At 48.1% G+C, this 21,102-nt stretch overlaps 1 protein-coding gene across 1 annotated transcript in view; it reads right to left on the bottom strand.

The window, feature by feature from the left end:
- DNAI1 (dynein axonemal intermediate chain 1) overlaps positions 1–21,102 on the bottom strand; it is a 136,899-nt gene that overhangs the window by 11,315 nt on the left and 104,482 nt on the right. Inside the window, exon 18 of the mRNA XM_075019832.1 lies at positions 18,156–18,341. Within this exon, the coding sequence (XP_074875933.1) occupies positions 18,156–18,341 (186 nt within the window). The remainder of the gene's footprint in view (positions 1–18,155; positions 18,342–21,102) is intronic.

Raw genomic sequence — 21,102 nt, 5'->3', positions numbered from 1 at the left:
TCACCTTACTAAGGATGAAAGCCTCAATACAACAGCAAACATGGCCTGATCCTCACCCCGCTCTTTGTGTTGCTGGAGCTGGGACAGAGGGACATAGCTGGGGCAATGCTGCCAGATAAACAGCCAGCATTTTTTCTGGAAGGCCCTTGGAGGTTGTATCTCCTTGGTGGAGATAGCAGAGATCTTGCCACATCTGAATACCAGCTCTGGCTGCATATTCCCCCGGAATGGTCAGATCATCATCTCGGGATGGGTCACTTCCTCCCAGGCTCTCCTGTTCCCATTCTGACCTAAGCCCATGCCTGGATCCTCCTGGTATCATCCTGGTGTGAGGAGCTCCCTGAAACCCAGAGGTGTTGTCAGGCTGTGGGTCTGGGAGGAAGAAATAAAGTCTGAATAAGAACCTGGTGATATTTTGAGAGTCCTCAAGATAATAACCAAAATTGTTCTTCTCCACCAGCACGAAGGAGATGCCTAAACTGACCTAGATGAATAGTGGAAGCAATTGCTTTGTAGAAATAATGTTGCCTCACCCCACTATATCCAACTGCTTCTCCTGCAAAACAGTGAACCATGTACATTCTGCGTGTAAAGTATTGTGAGATGCAGACACCACAAACGCCAAGACATGGCAGGGTATCCAGGCACTTTGCTGATCATGCTTTTCCCCCTCACTGTGGGGGAGTGCTCAGCGTCATTTCAGAGCTGGGTGAAATGCAGCCCAGCAGGGGCTGAGACCATTGCGCTGCTGCATGCCTGGCACTGCGCAAGTGCCTCGGCATCAAGAACAATCCTGAAAAGAGAGAATTTCACAGCTGGCAACCAAGCAGGAAACAAAAGAAAGACAGAAAGGGGCCACTTGTGCTCAGAAAATTAAATCCAAATTTAATTCCAGTAATTATACTTTCATTAACACCCTATTTGCCATAAAGATGCATAAAATCCCTAAGTGAGAGCTGCAGTTGCTCCGAAGGTGAAAAGAAGGTAACTGGGGAAATAGTGCCAGCCTCTTTCTAACTTGTAAAATCCTCAAGAAGCTTGGATCATTGTGAGTGGTTATTGTTCGTAATTTAACTTCCCCAGCAACCATCTGTAAATGAGCTAGAAATCCAGTGAGAGCAGCAGAGAACCTGTAAACAGAGCTGATTTATTCCAGTAACCCCTGATTTAACCATAGACAAATGCAATGTTTCCTATATGACCATCTGGGGCTTGGATGCTATTGTGGCAAACACAATATGAGATCTGACGCAAAGTCTTTCAAAGTCCTTGTGACCCTCCATGCTACCAGGCCCTCTGAAGACTTTATAAGTGGACTTTCTGCTAGATCATCCAAGGAATGAATGGGAAATTTGAAATGCAAGTGAGGACACCAACCAACCCCCTAAAATAAATCTGCAGACTGCTCTGAGATACCATCCCAGTTATTCCACTGATAACTGCTCTTTTGGGGTGATTTTTCAGCCTGCTACTCTTCCCACTTCTGGTGTAACCTTTGCAATGTCCTGGCTTAGCTCAGCCATGCACTTCTCAAGTGGATTGTACCAAAAGTCTGAAGAAAGGCAAGTACACAACCACAGGAGAAGGTTCCCTCAGGAGAAACAGGTAAAGCCAAGGATGGCTACAGAAGCTGACGGTGAGAACCAGACTCAACCCCTGTGTAACACTGTGGCATAAGAGTAGCTGTCACTGTAGTAAGATGCCTAAGTGCTTGATACTTCTGGTCACACAATAGATACAGCTTCAGCAGATTTTCTCCAGAAGGCTGCAACACAGGCAGGCAGCTCCAAGCCAGAATGTGCTAATTAAGAAACACTAGGTGAGTGTTAATGAAAGAAGCTTTGGTAGGTGGGAGGAAGTGAAGAGGGTGAACCCCTCTCACCTCCTGTCCCCAGTGCTATGTGATCCCACATCCTCAGTCGCTGGAAAAAAGGTAAGGAGCTTTCTAGGGAGGAAAGAAATAAGATAAGGAGATGACAGCTGTGCTGGCTCAGTGCTTCTGTTCTCTGCCCCAGTGATGAAAAACAGACTATAAAAAGTCTTCGTTTTCAGTTAATGGATAGGAGGGTTCCAGTTTCATCCACAGAAAGAGAGGCAGAAGGTAGTTTAAGGGCTGAACTGAGATGCTGATAAACCAGACTGGGTCCAGCAGAGACTAGCAAGATTGTTGGGGGCTGGACGATTTGCACTGAAGAGACACTAAGGGTGCTGAGCTTGTTCAGCCTGGAGAAGAGATGGTTTTGGGTGACCTAACAGAAGCCTGCCAGCACCCAAGAGGAAGATATCAAGAAGACAGAGACAGCCTCTTTAGAGGGGTGCACAGCAGGAGAATGAGGCACAACAGCCATAACCTGAAACAGGGAAGGATCCAATGTGACATAAGAAAGTTTTTCTCCACAGTGACAGTCAGCCACTGGAATGGGCTCCAGAGAGGCTGATCTCAGGGCTGACCCTGCTTTGAGCTGGAGGTTAAACTAGAGACCTCCCAACATTCCTTACAGTCTGAACATGCCCATGGGTCTGTGATTCCAGGATGTTCTTAACCACTAAGTGTAAACTGAAGGATGAGTTTTGCAGCTCTACCCTACTCTGTTGTTGTGGTTTTATTGCAGACAGCATTTCTAAGCAAATGTTCTCTTAACCATATATTGTTTGTAGTGTTGGGACAGGTGCAGAGCAATCCAGCCCTCAGTGGGGCAATTCCCAGCCCCTGGAGAATGCTGGCACACTGTAAGAGGGGACAAGCTCCCAAGCACCCTCCTCCCAGGGTATCCAAAAGTTGAGGAAGCTGTACAGATCAGTTTGAATGTTGGTATTAGAGGGGTAAAGAGAAGAAGAAGGTCTCCCAGTGAAAAACGGCAATCAGAAAGCACTGGAGAAAACCCATGGAGAGTGGGAGCCTGAGCAGATGGCTAGAGGACCAAGGAGGAAGCTGGACTGAGGCCATGAGAGCTGGCACCATGGGGATCATAAAGTGAGGACTGTTTCCCTGTGCTTACTGACAACTGGGAAAGCTGACATAAGAGGGGAGCTTATATGATCCCAGGCATGTGAGGCAAGTATATATTTTTCCACTAGGCTTATTTCAATGGCAGAAAAGGTATAACATTGATTTAATGTTGACCCATGCTTGCTGTTATTCTAACACCTTGTTGTCTCTGAGTGCTTACAGTTTGACTGTTTAACACATGAGCTAGTAAATAAGCTAGAATCAAGAGAATTGAAGAGTTCAGGAGTCTGTAAATCTCTTCATATACAGCTACCTGGCCTGTTCCAAGCTGTGATTACCTCTTTATAAAAGCTGTGAATCTCTCTCTATAATGCTGCCTGTCAATGCCTTATCATTTCAAGATCAAAAGCAGAAGTAGATTTAACAGGTTTTAAGCCCAGAAATAACCATTACAATTCACACAGCCTCAGTCAGTAAACTCATTACAACAGTGACTCCTCTTGGAGCTAAAGCACATCTTTCAGTAAAAGACAAGGAGTTTTGACCTGAAGGAGTTTGACAGACGCAGACAAGCTAGTGCCACACTAACTATGTGTGCTCTAGTCCTTGTTTGAATTTGGTCAGCTGCCAAATCCCATTATATCTTTCTGCTAATTTAAAGAGCCTTGCACCATTGCGAATCCCTTCCCATGCAGGTGTTTTAGGCTGAGATCAAGTTATGGCTTAATTTATTTGTGAGGTCCTAAAAAGCTCCTTGAAGTTATGTTTCCCAGACCTTAGATCAACCTTCTTGCTCTTCCACACTTAGTTTGCACTTTTTATTAATCAATCACCTCCACTGAAGTGTCAGCCCTGGATGTGTGCAGTGCAGCTGGTGATGGATTTGCTTAATGCCGCTTCCGAACACAGGGCCCTGGTTTCACTCCTGCTCTGAATTACCCCAGTGGGGCAGTCAGACTCCATGCTTGGCTCAGTGTTCCAGTGTCATGCTGGAAGTTCATGCTTTCCTTTACAACCTTCAAGCCTCTTTCAGCATCTCCAGTTCCACGATGCAGCCCCAGAGCTGTGAAGGCTGTTTGCATGGGTTTTATATCCACCCTGTGCCACCTTGCTTTTGTCTGTGCTCTGATGGGCATTGCTAAAACAACACCATAGTACCTAGTCATCTGGGTTGGCCTCTGAGACCATCTTGCTGCTGGCGCTATTTACTTGGCAGCAACACTCACATCTGACACTGACAGCACTACCAACAGGAGCTGCATCATGAAAATACCCTGCTGAACCTTGCCAGACTCATCTATATCACGCAGAGACCCCTGCCTACAGTTACCTTTAAAGATCTGCTAGTCCCAGCTCCCTTTAGCTGAATCCAAGCAGGTTTTGTGTAGTGCTTTTTTTTTCAAACAGGATGTTTATTTTTAAGAGAAAGTCCATGTTGAACCATTCTTTCAGGCTATAAATAATATCTTGCAACAGATTTATCACAGGCCTGAGTCAAAAGGATTTGCCAAGCAAGGTTGAAAGCTCACAGACTAGTAAGTGCATAGGGAACATGGTGGTGTTTAGGAGGTCTCACTTTTATAGACAAGCAATTCTTTCTGAAGCAGGGGAAACAGCTTGATTGCAATGTTTATGTTTCCTCTAATTCACTCAACCACACCACATAATGAGTAGCACTTCTGTAGCACCTTTTTTACTAAGCTGGAGCTTACTCACTCCCAGGGAGGAGCAGGGACAAGGTACAGCCAGTGGTTTCACTGCAGCCTGCAGAAAGCAAAAACTGTCACTGTGAAGCACTGTGAAGCATGGGTACCTTCTCTAATGAACCCCTGCCAGTGACTTCAAGCTGGGTAAGGGCAGGGACAGAGAAGAGTGGAGAAGCCAATTGCCTTGCTCTTGGGAAACGCTGTGCAGCCTGTGATCACAACTGTTAGCACTATTTCAGAGATAAGGGAACGGAGAGCTGGAGCTTTCTCTGCCAAGCCCTCTCTCTTTCTCCCTTTGCAGGTAGCCAATGGTGGTGTCCCATTTTCTTGTTGCTTTTCGGAGTTACAGCTCAGACTAACCTTGACTCAAAATGAAGATCTGACTGATTGCAGAAGACCTTGCCTACAGCACCAGCCTCTGAAAAATCATGCCTGGCAGCACATCCCTGTATCCCTGGCTATGGGCAGGGTACAAACACCCTGAAGAATGAAATTTCCCTACATAGGCAAGAAGCAAGAAATTTGGAGTTTCCTCTGCCACTGCAGAAGGGATGACAGATGCCTCTGCAAGTCTTTGTTCCATACAGCCACCCCAGGATTTCCATCCTCAGGAACTGCACTTCAGGCCTGAGCTACCCCAGGCTCTCCCCAGTGCAGGAACAGGACCAACCCTGTCTCCTTCACTGGTGCTTTATGCTGGGAAACCCTGTGAGGCTGGGCTGAGTGAGATGGCACCTCCACAGCCCTGCCTTTGGCCTTGTGGCAGAGGATGAGCAGAGATTTCTCAGGCTGGGCTTCCCTTTTCCTTCTGCGCCCAGAGTTTCCCAGACCACAGTGTTTATATAGCACAGCTTTTCTTCGTGAACAAGAAGATGTAATTGAAACCCAATCCATCAGGCTTTTGCTCTGCTCCATTACAAACTATAACCATGCAGCAAAGCCTGGCGTGTTTTTTTTTTTTTTAATGACACAAAGGACACTAAATTATTAATTTCCTGCACTCCCACTGGATGTTCTTCAGTTGCCCACCCAGATAAAAATTGCACTCCTTTTCCTGACTTAGCAGGTTCCCTCAGTGCAGATCAAAGCAGGAGGCCTAATCCTGGAGAGGGATGAGCATCCTCCAGTCTCACAGCTGCATTTGCAAAAGTGGTTTCTGGTCATTCTGGTTTCAGTGCCTGACTTCTGACAGCAAGTCAATATAATCATCAGAAAGTCAGAGGAGGCAAACAAGTAAGAAAGCAGACACTGAGCAGTGCTCATGTCTACACTCCCTCTGCGCTCCTGGAAAGGCACCTTTCCCATTCCCTGCAATCTCCAGTCCTGAGGATATCACAGCCAATACCAGCAACCAAAAGGGGAGATGTCTGCTCTGGCTGAGCAGGGCATGGGTTAATCTGTACCCAGACAGCACAGGCTGGCAGGGAGATGCAATGCCTTTTATTAGTTCAACTAATATATATATATATATATATATATGGAGAATAAAAGACAAGCTTTAGGGCACATGCACTTCTCTTTTCTTCCCAGGTATATTTGTTTGCCTAATAAAGGGTGTTATCTCTGTCCACATGCTTTGGCTTGCTTATGGTGTTTGAGACCATCCTGGCCACAACAGCGCCAGCCCCTTGGAAAGGCAGCAATGTCTTCACATTGGCTCGACCTAATGGCCTTAATCTGAAGCATTTATCTTGGGGAATTTCAGAGGAATGACAGGGATCAGAAAGCTGAAAAAGTTAAAGGCAGTAACTATCCTAAAAAAAGAGAATCAGACACTTTCAGTTTAACCTCACTTTTCAGAAGACGAGTGGAACAAGCCAACAATGTGTAAGTGCCTGCGAGGAGATGCATCACAGCTAACATGGATTTGTACCACAGAAGTCATGCTGAACCAATCTGATTTCTTTTTGCAACTAGATAATAGAGCTTGTGGACAGAAAAGACAGAAATCATTAATCTTGACCTCAGGAAGACTTTGCCATTGCCTACCTTGATATTCCTCTCCTCAAGGAAGGTAAAAGATCTATATGAAGTGGGTAGAAGCTGGTAAGACCCACCTGAATAGCTGTACCCGGAGCTGTCAGCAGAGAGCTGTGTGCAATGCTCATAGCTCTGTGGTCTGGAGGGGATCTGGTCAGGGTTTCTGTTAGTGCTTGGACACTGGGACAGATGGGAAGGCTGCAGGTGTCCAGGAAGGCAGGACTGGAATTTGAAATTACTTTGCTGGATGAGAGATCCGACCTGGAAAACCTGCATGTGGTTTAACAGGGACAAATGCAAGCTATGGCGAGTGAGCAAGGACAATTCCTTGCACAAATACATGATTGTGGCGAGGGAGTGTTCTGCCATCAGGGCTGGGGATAAAGGGAAAATCACCTGGATGGGACCTGGCACTCCTGTGATGCTGTGTAACAGTCAGCTGTGCCACGGCAGAGAAACAGGAGCATCATGGCCAGGCATGTGAAAAGATCCCTCTGTGCCAGGAAGGGCAGTGGGAGAGCTGCACCCATAGGACACCATGCAGCAAGGGCACAGCTCATGGGACGTGGTCTGGGGGATAACAAGAAGGAGATTTCAGCCCAGGAGGCTGGAGGTAGGAAACACAACACTGCCCAGGCAGGACAGGTCTCTGCACTGACCAGGACCCCATGGTGGGGTGAGGAGCTCAGACACCCACTGGATTGGGAGTAGTGGGATCACAGGCAGTTCCTTGGTGGGATGTGGGAGTAGGGGAGAACGGAGGATGTTTTCCCTAAGATGGCCTCACACAGTTGGTGTCCGGCATCCCGTCTCGCAGAAACAGTCTGTGAATTGGAGCATAACAGCTTCCCTCCAGGAAAACCTTAGAGCTGCTTTGATCGCAGCCGTCACGGCATCTCGCACAGCCAGCGGGACTGTAAGGCAGCCCTTCTTCTCTGCTTCGCAGGGCTCTTCTCTTCCTTTTCTCCATGGGATAAAAATAATCCTTTTGTGTCAGCTCCATCACTGTGAGCAGCAAGACGTTTTATTCATCGGCGATTCCTTCCCTTCTCTCATTTAAACAATTCCCCATTGAGCCCATCAAATTAATCTGAGCAAGGGCCATTTATCTGGCCTGCCTGCTGGCGCAGGTGTCTCCCTGTCTTTTCTTTTGGAGGAGGCTGGTAAGTGGCATGAGTGCAAGTTGGGGAGAGGCTTGGCAAGGGGTGGGAGCTGCACGATGGTTTCGATCAGGGCATGCAGGGGCATGGAGTTCTGTAGATTGACGCACTCAGTGTCAGGAAACACGCAGGCAAGGCAAGCAAAGGGCTTTTTACGGCAATGCACTTGGGATGTGTTTTACAACAGCACAGACACAATCTCCCAGGCAGGGAGCTGCCCTCTGTGACTCCACTGGCAGCCTCAGCCCTTTCCAACCCAGGCCGGCTGTTTGGGGAAGGCTGTGTCAGGCTCTGGCAGCAGCTCAGGAGGAGTTACAGGGACGTGCCAAATCTCAAGCTGTGCCTCTGGCCCTTGTAGCCACATCTCTTCCTACTCCACATCATGCCAAATTTCCTGCCTTTGTCACTGCAGCAAATACTACCAGGCTCTGCAATGAGGGACACTGCCCCAGAGTGCCCAGACAATGCCCAGGGACAATGTATGTAATATCACAAGCAAGGAAAAGCTGAAGAGCTTGAAGAAGAGTAAAAGCCCACCTTCTCCAAGCTCTGGGGCATTGCTGGGTTCAGTGAGACAATGCACAAACATGGCTGGGATGGGTCTTGCACATGAGGACCGGTGTCCGATTTGCCATCCCTGATGAGAGTCCTCAGGTGCCAAGGACATTGCACAGCCATGAGTTGGAGAGAATTAGTTACATTTTTCCATCTAAATTGTATGACCAGCACAAATGGAGGCCAAGCCAACCCCTACGGAGATGCAGAGCCAACAGGGAGCTGCTTACCTGTGTCCCAGGGTTTTGAGGGCTTTGCTGGCCACAACACCCGTTGGATGCCTGCTCCACCCTGCTCACACCATGATCCAGTTCCTCATCCTTTCCCTCATACTACTGCTACCTCTTCCCTCTGCCCCACACCAGGACCTGCACTCTCATCCTCCCCTTCTCATCTGTCTGTCTGCCAGGATGGACAGCTGAGGGGCAGCACAGGGCCAAGATGGGATTTCTGGGCCGGAGTCCTAACAGCATGCACATTACTGCTGTGTCTGCCGTTTGTGGGTGAGTATCTCTCAGTGCCCCATTCCACTTCCTAATTTCACCCATCCTCCGGGGACGTGGCTGTCCCAGTTTGAAATTTTGGGTTTGATAGGCTGTGACATCCAACTGTCTTCCTGTGATGGATAAAGCAGGCAGGCAGGAGAGCCTGCCAGGTGCTGGACCCTGGCGGACAGGGTTGTCCATCAGCGCACCCCAACATAGGCTTCACTCCTGAGGTATGACTGTATTGGATATATCCCAAAAGCACTCAGCAAGAGGGATGCACAGAGAAGAGAGGCTGTAGAAGGAAGATCCATGGTGCCTATGGACACCTCTCACTTGGCTGCTGTGGGTCTCAGGGAAATGGGTGTCCTCATCCCACTTCAACATGGAAAGGACCTGCAGCTTATCCAAGGAGATGAAAAGTTCAGGTCCAGGACCAGGGCTGCATCTCCCAGGCCGCAGTCACTGCTTTGCACTACATCCTCATGAAGAGCCATTGCCTTGCCCTTCAAACACACCCTGTGGCTCAGGGGCTGAGCTAAGAAGCTTTCCTCCTCCACACCCCTGCGGCACAGCCAGTGCTCAGGAATAGCTGCACTCCTGAGAGCTGCTTGTGGCTCTCTGGCAAAAAAGCAGTTCACCCTCAGATGACCTGGAGGATAAGCATCCACATTGCCTCCATCAGCAGGCAGCCGTAATCACTTATGGCAGGGGGCTGAGCTCCAAATAGCCTCTGCAGGAGAGGCTGCAGGCTGGCAGACCTGCTCTCACACCCAGCCATTGTTGGGAGAATGAGAGTGTCCCAAAAAGTCTCCCTCGTTGGCTCTGCCAAAGGCATGCTTTGAAAACAGCCTGTTCCCCTGGGGTTCCCTCTGCCTTTGTTCCAGGGCTGTTATTCAGGCAAAGAACTGGTGATTTCTCAGTATCCCAGATTTTCTGGAGGGGATTTAAGTCAAGTGCATAGAAATGAATTCACAGAGGACAGCTAAAGAAAGAAACAAGGAGGAAAGGTGAGGCAAGTGGTGCATGAGGCTGGGCAGTGACTCTCTTGCCATAATGCTATGCTGTGCCCACTCCTCCGCTGCCACAGTTTTCTGTCAAGGTGCTGGTGAAAGCTGAGGCTCCGGCTTAAAGAGAAGCTGTGCAAGCTGAACAGGCATATTCGGGCAATCACAGATCTAACCAAAATGCAAGCCCTTTAAAGGCGTGAGTCAGGGCTCCTTCTCATGTATTAGGCATTTCCCAGGACAAGCAGTGATGGGCTTATCGTGCTGCAGAGGAGCAAAGCCCAGGCTGCTGGGGCCTGGGGAGCTCTAGGATAGCGGGCACCAAAGTACAGACACAATCTGTTCACAAGGAAGAGGACGCAAAGCCTGCAGACAAAACAGTTTTTGTGGCAACATAACTGTGCCAGTGTGGAGAAATACAAGGGAAGGAGTAAAATAAAGCCCTACTAAAAACCATTTTGCTTGGCCAAGTTCAGATTTCAGTTACTCTTGAATACCCAGAGGAGAGCAAATCCAATGGACACACACCAGATTTATGTCTAGAGAGGGGCATTTAGCTCAGTGACTTGACTATTATTGATGACAAAACCAAATCCCCCTAGCATTTTTCTCCAGACCCCTAGTATTGCAAAATGGAGAGGTCTTGCACCACTTTCAAGCATGGGCAACCCTTTTTATTACACAGATCTTCAAAGAGGAAACTAGAAGCCAAAGCCAGTCCTCCTGGCTTTGTCAGTGTCCCCCTGACAAGCACACAGGACCTCACGGGATGACACCTGCTCTTTAGAAATAATTTATAAGTATTACTGAATTTTCTTTAAATGGGACCTTTTCTTGCTCCAGTTGCCAGTGTTCCCACTTAACATACCACACACACTTCATCCTGACCGCTGGGAATTGACTTCAGCTTAAAATAACTTGTAAATACACTGATGTTGTCCCTCCACCAACTGCCTAACAGAGCAGTCACAGAAAGTGACTTTACACCACAAAAATAAGGTTGAAGACAGATAGCCAGGAACAGTAAAAAAGAAGAAAAAACAGAGCTCTTTGACCTTGGGGTTCAGCAATCCTGCAGTTACATGAGCTCTCTTTCCCTTCACATAGTTTGATGCAACCCTAAAGTTATTTCTCCAAAAATGAAGAAAACTGATTTAATAAGAGAAGATTCAAGTCCTTTAGATCTACTGCTGGCTTGTTTGGGTCAGCTCTCCAAACAGTGCTAGTGTCTAAGGTTGCCACATCTCTGTCTGGGATCCAGAACTCATTGTACCTGTGGTGTGACACTCTTGGATATCTGGATTTGTGCCATAAAGCCGCTCTCCTATGCACAGTGGATATCTCCAGGGTCTCCAGATAAATATGCAAAGGCTTCAGTTCTGCCCAGGAAGGGCTGGAGCCTGCTGGCACATGGACCATCTCCTTTCGGAAAGAAACAACTTTCCAGGACTAAACAGTCCCCTTATTTTATCTCAGGCTACACTAGATTGGGAGATATCTAGGACAGTGGAGGAAGAAGGAATCCTCAGGGGCTGTGAAGGTCTTCTTGCTAATGGGTTTCCGAGCACAGTGGCAGGGCAGGAAAGCAAGTCAGGGAAGAAGCAGGCGGAAAGTGGCAGGGGAGCCTGCTTTTGTCAGTACCTGTCAGTATTGACTTCAGTAGATGTTGATTTACAGTTATGAGTCACAGATCTGCATAGCAGAACAGCCGCAGGTTGCAAGCAATGCTGCTCACACCCTGGCAAGATGCACACAAGCAGTATGGCCTCTTGCTGGCCTCAGTGTGTGCAAGGACCAGCATGTGCTGACAGAGGGGACTGTCAGAGCAACCACCTCCAGCCCTTCCTGCTCCAAGGCAGGCTCAGCGCGACCTGTCCCTATGGATGTGTCTCTAACCTACTCTTCTTGAAGGCCTCCAGCACTGGGTTTCCTTCCCATACCAAGGAGTCAATGCTGGTGCATATGTCCTTACATGGCCTACACAAGCGACACAGAAAGCTGTGAAAGGGCAGAAATAGGGTTTCACGAGTCCCTGGATCCACCCCATGGTGCTCAGCTCTTCCTCTAACAGTACAGAGAGCAGCTATCTGCAACCAGCCTAAATAACAGGGGAGGAACTGAAAGGAAATTGAAAGCATTTGCAAATCTCAGAGGAAGCAAAGCCACCAAGCTGCAGGTCAGTTTTTATGAGACCCAAGCTTATTTCTGTGTGCCTCCTTATCAGGGGGCCAAGCTGCATCTGGAGGAGGCAATCCTGATGTAGGCACGGCACAGCAGCACTCAATGCCAAATTCCTCCAACACTGCTTGTGCTCTGTGCTTTTGGGTCACTGCACAATTAGCCAGCCCCAAAGAGACACAAGGAAATCAGCCACTGCTTGAACAGTACAGAAGCGACTGCAGGAATCTCAGCGAGAGAGGAGCATTTGCATGAAAACAGAGGGACTAGGAGTTACACCACTAGAAGAGCAAGACTCGCCATTTGGAGAGGAGGTGCGAGTGCTTTTCTCTCAGACAGAATGATACCACATGAGAGCTGTTGAAATAGAATGTTTGGGGACAAAATGTACTTTCCTCAGTGCTAAAGCAGTCACCAGTCCACGACTCATGTGACCTTGCAGAACGTATCTAATCTATAGCTTCCTTCTGTAAATACAGTCCCACGTGCAGGACTGTACCTTCTGGGACAGAAGGAGGGCGTTCAGGTTCTTCTTTGTGTGCTGGTCAGTTCATCCCTCACAGCTACTGCAATGCCTCCCACAGCTACAGGAAAACACTAAGAACACAAACAATCTCCTGGTCCTTAACTCCTTCAGGTTTCTCCCTGTCACCCTAGGTCATTGCAATGGAAGGCTACAAAAAAGTGAGGTTCAGGATCAAGCATCCCACTGTCCGTTCACACTGTCCTAGCTTAGTACCAGCTCTGGACCTGAGCTGCATCCCACTGAGCCTGGGTTTAGGGACAAAACCAGGGTCCCTTATTGAGAAAGTACTGTGTGCAGTGGCTGCTGCTGGGGAGTATAAGCAGGAAGCAACCTCAAGCCCCAGGAGATAGTGAAGGAGGCAGTGCTGGGGAGGGGAATAGGCTGAAGAAGAGATTCAGCCACTCTCTTGCTGTCTCCCTAAAACTTTGCACACTTCCACCAGTCTTCCCCAAATCCCCTTCCCTCCTTCACCTCCTGAAAACCCCAACATCCTCCCACTGTCTATCACAGTCCCCCAAATCCTGACTGATCCCTCCCAGACCCTGCCATCAGATATGGTCAAAAAGCCAAAGTGCTTCAGGCAGCAAAACTCAATGCCACTTCCCTGGCTAAGCAGCCTTGGGCTGGATCTTGCCAAGGGCAAAATCATCAGGGCTGCAAAGAGGCAGGGGGGCACAGCGAGTCTAGAGGTGACGCTGGTGTGATAAGGCACAGAGAGAGCAGAGCAGCTGCCCAACACGTGCACATGGATGGGAAGGCTCAGAGCCACCCCATGCCCCTCGCTTGTCCCCACACCACAAGCTGCTCACAGGCAGCCAGCGTTGGACTCACAGGTGTGGGCCTGCAGCTCCTGACCCGTGCACAGCCCTGCTGCTACGTCCTGGGATGGGCGAGCAGCTGTGTTCCCCTTCCCACTCCACTCATGCCCAGCTAGACCCTGTCAGCCAGGATTTACTGCCTGGGAAGTAACTCGATTGTCCCCAGGGGACAGAGAAAGAGGTGACTTGCATGTGAAGAAAGCAGTAGCAGGAACAGAGACTGAGATAATCATCCTAGATAATCCAAGACAAATATCCAAGACAAGCATCAGGGCAAGAAGCTGGCTGCCTCCCTGGCTGTCAGCCTGGGTACTGGCCAAGAAATTTGCCTTAGCCTCAACAAATACTGTGTTGTAACCTTTCTTTGACCTGCTTTCTTTTCTTCTCGCACTCCGCTGTGGTCTACCAAGATTTCTAAAAACTCTTCACACTTTTTTTGACCATTTCCTGCTTACTTTTGGGATTGACAGGGGTTGTGCCATGCTATTTTAGCAGTTTTTTAAAAACAAACCAAAGCCCATGAGCAGCTACATTCTTCTGACTGTGATGACAAAATGCTTTAATTTCTTCCAACCCTCGAATGAAACCCGGAAGGCTTACTAATTAAACAGCTCTGCCCCAAACTGATTCTTCTTACAGCAATGCTTCCCTTGGGTGAACTCAACCACCAGGATTGTTACAAATTAGGAACGATACTTTATTAGTTAAACAATTCCTGCCTGACAACTGCTGCAATATTTAAGGAGCCCTTGGAGTCCAAAAGTGGCTTGGACGACAGCATAGAGCCACTTGTTCCTACTGCTGCATCTTAAAATACTGCAAGCATTTCTGCCCCACCTCTGAGCTCTGAGCAGAAGGACCCAAACTACTTTCACCAGGTCTCCCTGCACAGGACAGTATCTGTTGGCACAAACTTTCTGCCCAAGCGGGGCTGGGTGTTCAGGGAGATGGGTGTTTGTCATGGTTAATGCAGGACTGTGCTGATGGTAGTTTGATTGCAAACCCACCTTCAGCAAGCTCTGCTCTCTGCCTCATGGTTGTTTTTTGCACAAAGTTTGGGTTCAGCCGCCTTTGCCCCCCCAGACTCCATGCTCACCAGGCTCTTGGAGCTGGTGCTTAGCAGTTGGGTAGTGTGTTCCCAGAGGACTCGCACAATCTAGAGACAACAGCAATAGGCACAGAAAACCTCTACCAGAATCATATCTTGTAGAAATAAATACAGCTCACCACCTCGAGGCAAGGGGATATCTCTGTTCCACCCCAGAGACTTCAGCCTGTGGGGCTAGGGAGGGCTCCAGAACCCAAATCACCAGGGCAAAGACATGAGGACGCCCACTGTGCTCGACATGAGCACAGAGAGACCTCTGTACCCTCTCTGCACACAGCTGTGCCCTTGACAAAAGTGCCTGATAGGTGGCAGAGCCCCTGTTCCCAGCTTCCTCTCAACAGCAAATGCACCTTTACCATGTGCTACTAAATGATTTAGGAGGCCAAAACTCACAGGGAGTTTTAGGCATTTTCTGAAGTTTTCACTGTGTGTCTTGGTGAAAGTCACTTCTGAAAATGCCACCTGAGTGCTTTCGAGAAGTTCCCCCTTGGCATATTCTACCAACTGTTCATAAATGAGGCTGCACTAACATTGCTGACATCAAAACTCGGTGTATTAAGTAACACCTCTTAAAGATCCCAAAGTGTTTTACAAACATGAATTAATTAAGCTGCAGATCAACCCTGTGCATTATTTAAAGAGCTCTTGAACCTCCCCTCATAGCTCAAGGACATGAAGAGAGGAATGAACCAAGGTTTGATGAGAAACCAGAAGTCCTTACCCTCCCTATTTCCACTTATCCACCACACCAGCTTTAACTAACAGGCAAACCAGAATAAATTCAGAATGGCTGAAATCCCACCAGGATGAAGTTAGCTCAGTCTTTCTTGGTGAGCCCTATCTTGGAAGCCCAGCAACAGCCAAGGAATCCGCAGAACATGGAGCAGACAGCACCGTGTCTATTTTTAGGGGAAGAATGGGGTTTGGAATGACATGTGGCTATTAAGAGCTCTCTCAAAAAAGGGTGGTTAGTCTGCTATTCATACCTGTCAAAAGCAGCTATCCATCCCAGCTGTGTGGGAAGCTGGTGAAGAAGCTTCAAAGGCAAATCCCAGTGTGAAACAGAGGGCCAGTGGGACCTGGATGAGCCCTTGGCTGCCCTGTCCTATTGGCACCTGAGTTCTGCCAGACCTCAGCAAAAGGCACCTTCCCATCTCCAAAGGAGTTGATGGAAACAAGACCAGACAGCTGAGCTCGCAGATGCTCGGGTTGGTGTGAAGGCCCCAACCTCCAGAAGCACTGGTCATGGCTTGTCCTCCTGGGTGTCAGGCAGGTATCCCCACTGGGCTCCATGGGGATCAAGTGACAGAGAGAACAGACTGGGGTACCCAGGTACCAAGCCAGGCACAGAGAGGTTTCTCTATCTGCAAGGAGACAGCTGGGGTGCCAGGACTCCCCTGCACAGTTTTGGACCCTCTCCACTTGCAAAAAACTATGGATATTCTGTGACCGTTAATGCAGCTCTGGGGACTCCCAGAAAAGAGGGAGAAGCAAAGTCATTTTACAGAGGAAAGCTGGCTGCACAGGGCAAAGGTTTAAAGAGCACCACCGACTTGATCTTCAGAGGAGCCAGGATCAATACTCTAGAAGTACATCTGACTCCCTACAGTGAGATGATACTCTTGCAAACACGGCTGGAGGTTTGCTGCTAACTAAGGACATGAAGGCTGGTGCTGGCACAGGAAGGAGGTGGACAGGAGGATGCAGTGGATGGCACTGCCTGTTCTGGCAGGGCTTGACTTCCCTCTCTTAAAGCACCCTCTCGCAGAAGCTAAACCTCCTCACCACAGGGTTCCAGACACCGGCATTTGGTGCAGCAGATGCCACAACAGCCTCAAAAGATGAGCTCAGCAACCTAGCTCACTTGTCGACTTGTGGCACAGAAAGGCCTCTGAGCTGGCTGGGCCAGATCTGCCACTTTGCCACCACACTGCATGTCATCTGTTTTAAATTCTCATCTCTTTCAGAGAAGAGCTGGCTGTAGCCAGGGAACCTGCACACATCACCAGCCATGCCTGAGCATCCCTCCTTCTTCTCTGCATGTGCAGGAAACACTTATTTCTGTGTTTAGTGTCCCTTCAAACCTAACCAAGCAAGCAGAAGACAAATAGCTTAATAACATCAGAGCAGCAGAGTCCATTTCCATCCCATTTATATGTTGCCTGGGCTATGGTACCTATTGGTTTAAGGTCAGCAATAAGTGATTGAGACACTCCTGAACTCACAGTTTAAACTGCTTTGTCAACAACATGCAATTTGCCTCTGAAGAAAGTCGGCAAAGGGAGGTGATGACATTCATACCTGCATGGAGGGCTCCTGCTGGCCTCCAGGAGTGCAAGGAGACATTCAAATTCATTCTGGCCCACAGTGCAGTATTGCTGGGTGCTGCTCATCCCACAGCTGGGGTGCGGAGGAGAGCAGCCATGTTTATGTGTATGTGACCCATCTCCACTGGTGAATCCTTGGGCAGCCAGGGTCCATGGCAGACACGGTGCTTGCCCATGCCCAGGAAGGACTCATAAAGCAACCAGGAAACTTGCCCTAAGCCAAGCTGATGACAGCCCTGAGAGCTAGGATGGTCTCAGGCTGCCATTTTGATGGAAATAGAAAAGTGTGAAGCATATGAGACATTCTCCTCCACAGCCCTCGCACCCAGCCCCAAACAGATGGCCACCCTACTGTGTTTTCTACGCCCTCTCAGCACAGGGAAGATTCACATTTCCAGTGGTGTCCAGATGAAGGATCTTTTTAAAAATCATTCAGAAGACTGGAGTGACACCATGGTCATTAGTTCCTGGCCAAAGACCCTGCCTAATACAGTGGGTTAGTAGAATATATAAAACCTTTGGGGATACATAAATAAAAGATGATCATCTTGAGAGATTGCTTTCTTGCATCAGTTCTAAAAAGCCTGAAACTGAAAAAGCTCCACTAAACAAGAGACAACTGGATATGAGAATTACATGGAACAACACTGCATTTACAGCCATTCAGTTCATAGCTGGATGAAGCCCAGAAAGAAAGTCTAGTAAAGGATGTGTGTAGGAGAGGTCATCATCCTTCATGACTGGCCCTCATGGCTGGGTGGGAAAAGGGGCTTTACCAACTCACAGAGGCACATGCATCTCTTTGCTGTCACTTGAGACAAGGATCCCAAGTCTCCTTATAAATTAAAAATAGTGCTTGCTCATTTACAGGAGAGATGACAGGGTGGTCAGGGGACAGGCTTTGATGATCCAAGAGCACAAGAAGACAGGCAGCATGGGCTCTGTGGGAGGACTCGGGAAGGCATTGGGACCTCCTTTACTTGGTTTCAAGGAGTTTTGCAAATAAAATCCAAGCTCAGAAAAGATGTGAGCTTTTGGAAACAAATGAACCTCTGCAGAGCTTCTGGGCTTGTCTGGGCCATGGTGAGAAAGTGCCCACAGACAGCAAACACCCTTCCCACCAATCCCTGCTCCTGCGCAGGAGTGAACTGAGCCTTCTTACTTATACAGAAACAGAAGCAGGGATCTAACATGCCAGACATCCTACCTAAAAGGCTTGAGGTAATCTTAAGCACCTTGCTAGAGGGAGCTGCTTTGCCAACATCATTCCACAGAAGGAGAGGGGACAGTGATAAGGCACGAAGAGACCTGCTGTGGTTTGGTACCTCCATTAGGGGAGTGCAGGTCATCCTTACCTTGGGCATCCTGCGCAGATTGGGAGAGAGCTTCAAGGAGGTAACGTGGCCTCGTTCATCTCCAATGATGACAATAGGGTAGACAGGGTTAAACTGGATATGGGTTATTTTATTTTTCTTCTTGGCCACCACTAGCTGGGTGCAGAGAGCTTCATACTTATTAATGCTCAGATCAAATACATGGGCCTGGGGAAAAAAAGGCAAAGAACACAGAAGGGATTAATCAGGCAAGAACATCCCTCAGCAGCAGAACAATGGCTGGAGAAATCAGAAAGAAAAGGTCCCACGGAAAGGCAGCCTCAGCACACAATTACCATCTGCACTCAGGGCCTTTGTCCTCTTTTAAGTAACCAGTGTGCAGAAGCTGCCTGCTGCTTTTGAGGAACTGCCCCCCTCCTGCAGGTACTCATGGAGTGAGAACCAGTTCCCTACTGTGGGTGCAAGCTCTTTCCAAGACCCTTGGCAAGGCTCCAGCTGATCTGGACTGGAGAAGGCTCAGAGCCAGCACTGCTAACTCCACAGGTCTTAATCTTCCTTCTCAATGCTGCAAGTAATGAGACAACCAGGTGTTAAATCAGAGTCTAACATAGATTGATGCACAAATTGGGGAATGCCATCAGAAATACTTATTATCCCTTATTGCAGAGCTTTCCAACATTTCCAGCCTAATAATAACATTAAAGACTCAAACCAGTAATTAATAGGGAAGTGATGGGAGCATGGACAGTATGATTAAGAGTGTACCCTGGGGTAAAGCCAGGGAAGCACAGACAAATGCACGACACAGGACAGCTTGGGGCTGGCAGCCCACTCCAGTCCAGCTGCTTCAGGTGCTATGCCTGCACACACGTCCTTCTCCCACAGCATCAAGAGAAATGCCAGGTAAAGATTGGCTAAACAGGAAAGGTGAGGATGGAGGGAGATGGACCCAAGGCCCCACTCAGGTGGGATTCCCACTGACATGGACCTCAGACCTATGACACTGATACAGCAGTGACACAGACCTGCCACATCACCAACTACAGGATAATGCAGGTTTCCTCGTGACCCCAGCGGGAACAGTGGTAGTTACTGGAGAGAATGTGTTAACTTAACATTATCTTCCAATAATTGCAATTAGCTCCCATCATTGTTACAGCCTGCAAAGGCTAATAAAACATGACGCCCCTGTCTTCTCTGGTGCTGAAGCTAGCAGTCTCCAGCATGCTGGACTCCCACCTTGAATCCATCATGGAGACTTTCAGCCTTACATTTCTTTTCCCTTTTCTGGCTTCAGAAAAACTTAGGAAGGCAATATTTTATGCTAACAAGTACAGTGGGAATATGGGAGAAATTAGGACTGAACTACTTGTACATCTCCTGCCAGCTGTGTCTTGTTTACCAGCACTTAGGAGACAGATGAGACATATTATTTCAACATTGTGCCATGCTCACAATTTAAATATAGGAATTATCTGAAATCGGGTAGGGTTACCCTATAGAAGCTTATTCCAAAGAGGTGGAAGGTTTTGTATCAATCAGTACGTGTAGTTTCCCATGACACACCAATGAGTTGGTGAATTCTATCTGAATCCATGTATAGCAAGGAGCTGGGCAATGTGCGAGCACACATCCCAAGAAGCCTCATGAGCTGCTGCATCTTCATAGGACTTGACATCTAGCAATTTGTGATGTCCATGGGTAGGAAAACAAGATGAGGAAGACGCTCTGCAGACTGAAGTAAAATAAGACTTTTCCAGATGGGGAAGAGCTTGAAAAGTATACAGGGTTCTCAAACATATTTTGAAGAAATCCGTGCGGTATAATTCAAGAAGGGAACCCAAAGCATTAGCCACAGATGAGGATCTGCAGTTTGGAGAGTCCTTTCCCAGTCAGCAGAAACACAGGTGGAAAAGAAGATTTCATTTTTATCTGCTCAAAATATCAGATGCCAGCATTAAATTTTGAATCTAGACCTGACACTTGAAGTCCCACAGTCCAGCCAAGGTAATCCCAATTTCCTACCTCTAGGCATAAATAAAGGTGGCTGCCCTGGCTTGTACTTTACACCTGCTGTCTTACTATCTCTGAAAAGGAACAAGCTCTCTTTCAAGCATATCAGACCCCCATGACCTACACTCACTACATATTTAATTGCTTGCCTTCACGGAACACATTTTTATTAATTTAAGGGCATGATTCACCCCCTCACCCCCACCAATGGTGTAAGCTCAATGCTTAGTAACTTAAGAGCCTGCGAAATGCCCACTGCTTGAGTAGCATCAATTAATCTAGAAAAAAAAAGCAACATGGAATTAGCAGCCAGGCTTCTTTTTGGCAGCCAGGTCTGCACTGCTGTTCTATAAGGCTGTCAGTGTATCACACCTGCACACCCTACCCAGCACTGCAGTGGAGAAAGATGGCATGTCTAAAGGCTCAGTGTTGGAGTGCTGAGCAATGCAAATTACTCTGGGTGAGCCTGTTTTTCAAAAATGTCACTGACAGCCCAGACAAGCACAATGCCTGGGACAAGAACTCTAAACCATCAGCAATGTGGAGAAGGTCAAAAGCAAACAAGTTTATGAATGTTCCTACTATAAAGCTCCTCTTTTATGAGCTTCTAAACAAATGGGCTTGTTTTCCTTTGCCAAGGGAATCATGGAAAAGAACAAACTATTTCAGTTCTTCAGCTGGAAACATCAGCCTCATATCAGCTGTCAGACACTCCAGATGGAGGGGTGGGCCACAGGCGTTTGGAAGGACTTCAGAAGCTTTGATTTAGAGGCTTACAGGCACTCTCAGGAAAGAGGGAAATGGGATCAGACCAACACTGTTATTGGTGCCTTGGGAGTAACCTAAAATGGGCACAGGGCTTCCCACAACACTTGAGACAGCTTAACAGTGCTCTAAAGCAGCAGAGTTGTGTGTGACCAGCACAATCTGCAGATCTGCCTGGGGCTTGGAGCAG

Source organism: Buteo buteo, chromosome Z (genome assembly GCF_964188355.1).
Source record: "Buteo buteo chromosome Z, bButBut1.hap1.1, whole genome shotgun sequence".
Classification (NCBI taxonomy): domain Eukaryota; kingdom Metazoa; phylum Chordata; class Aves; order Accipitriformes; family Accipitridae; genus Buteo; species Buteo buteo.
This window is presented reverse-complemented; position numbering and strand designations above follow the sequence as displayed.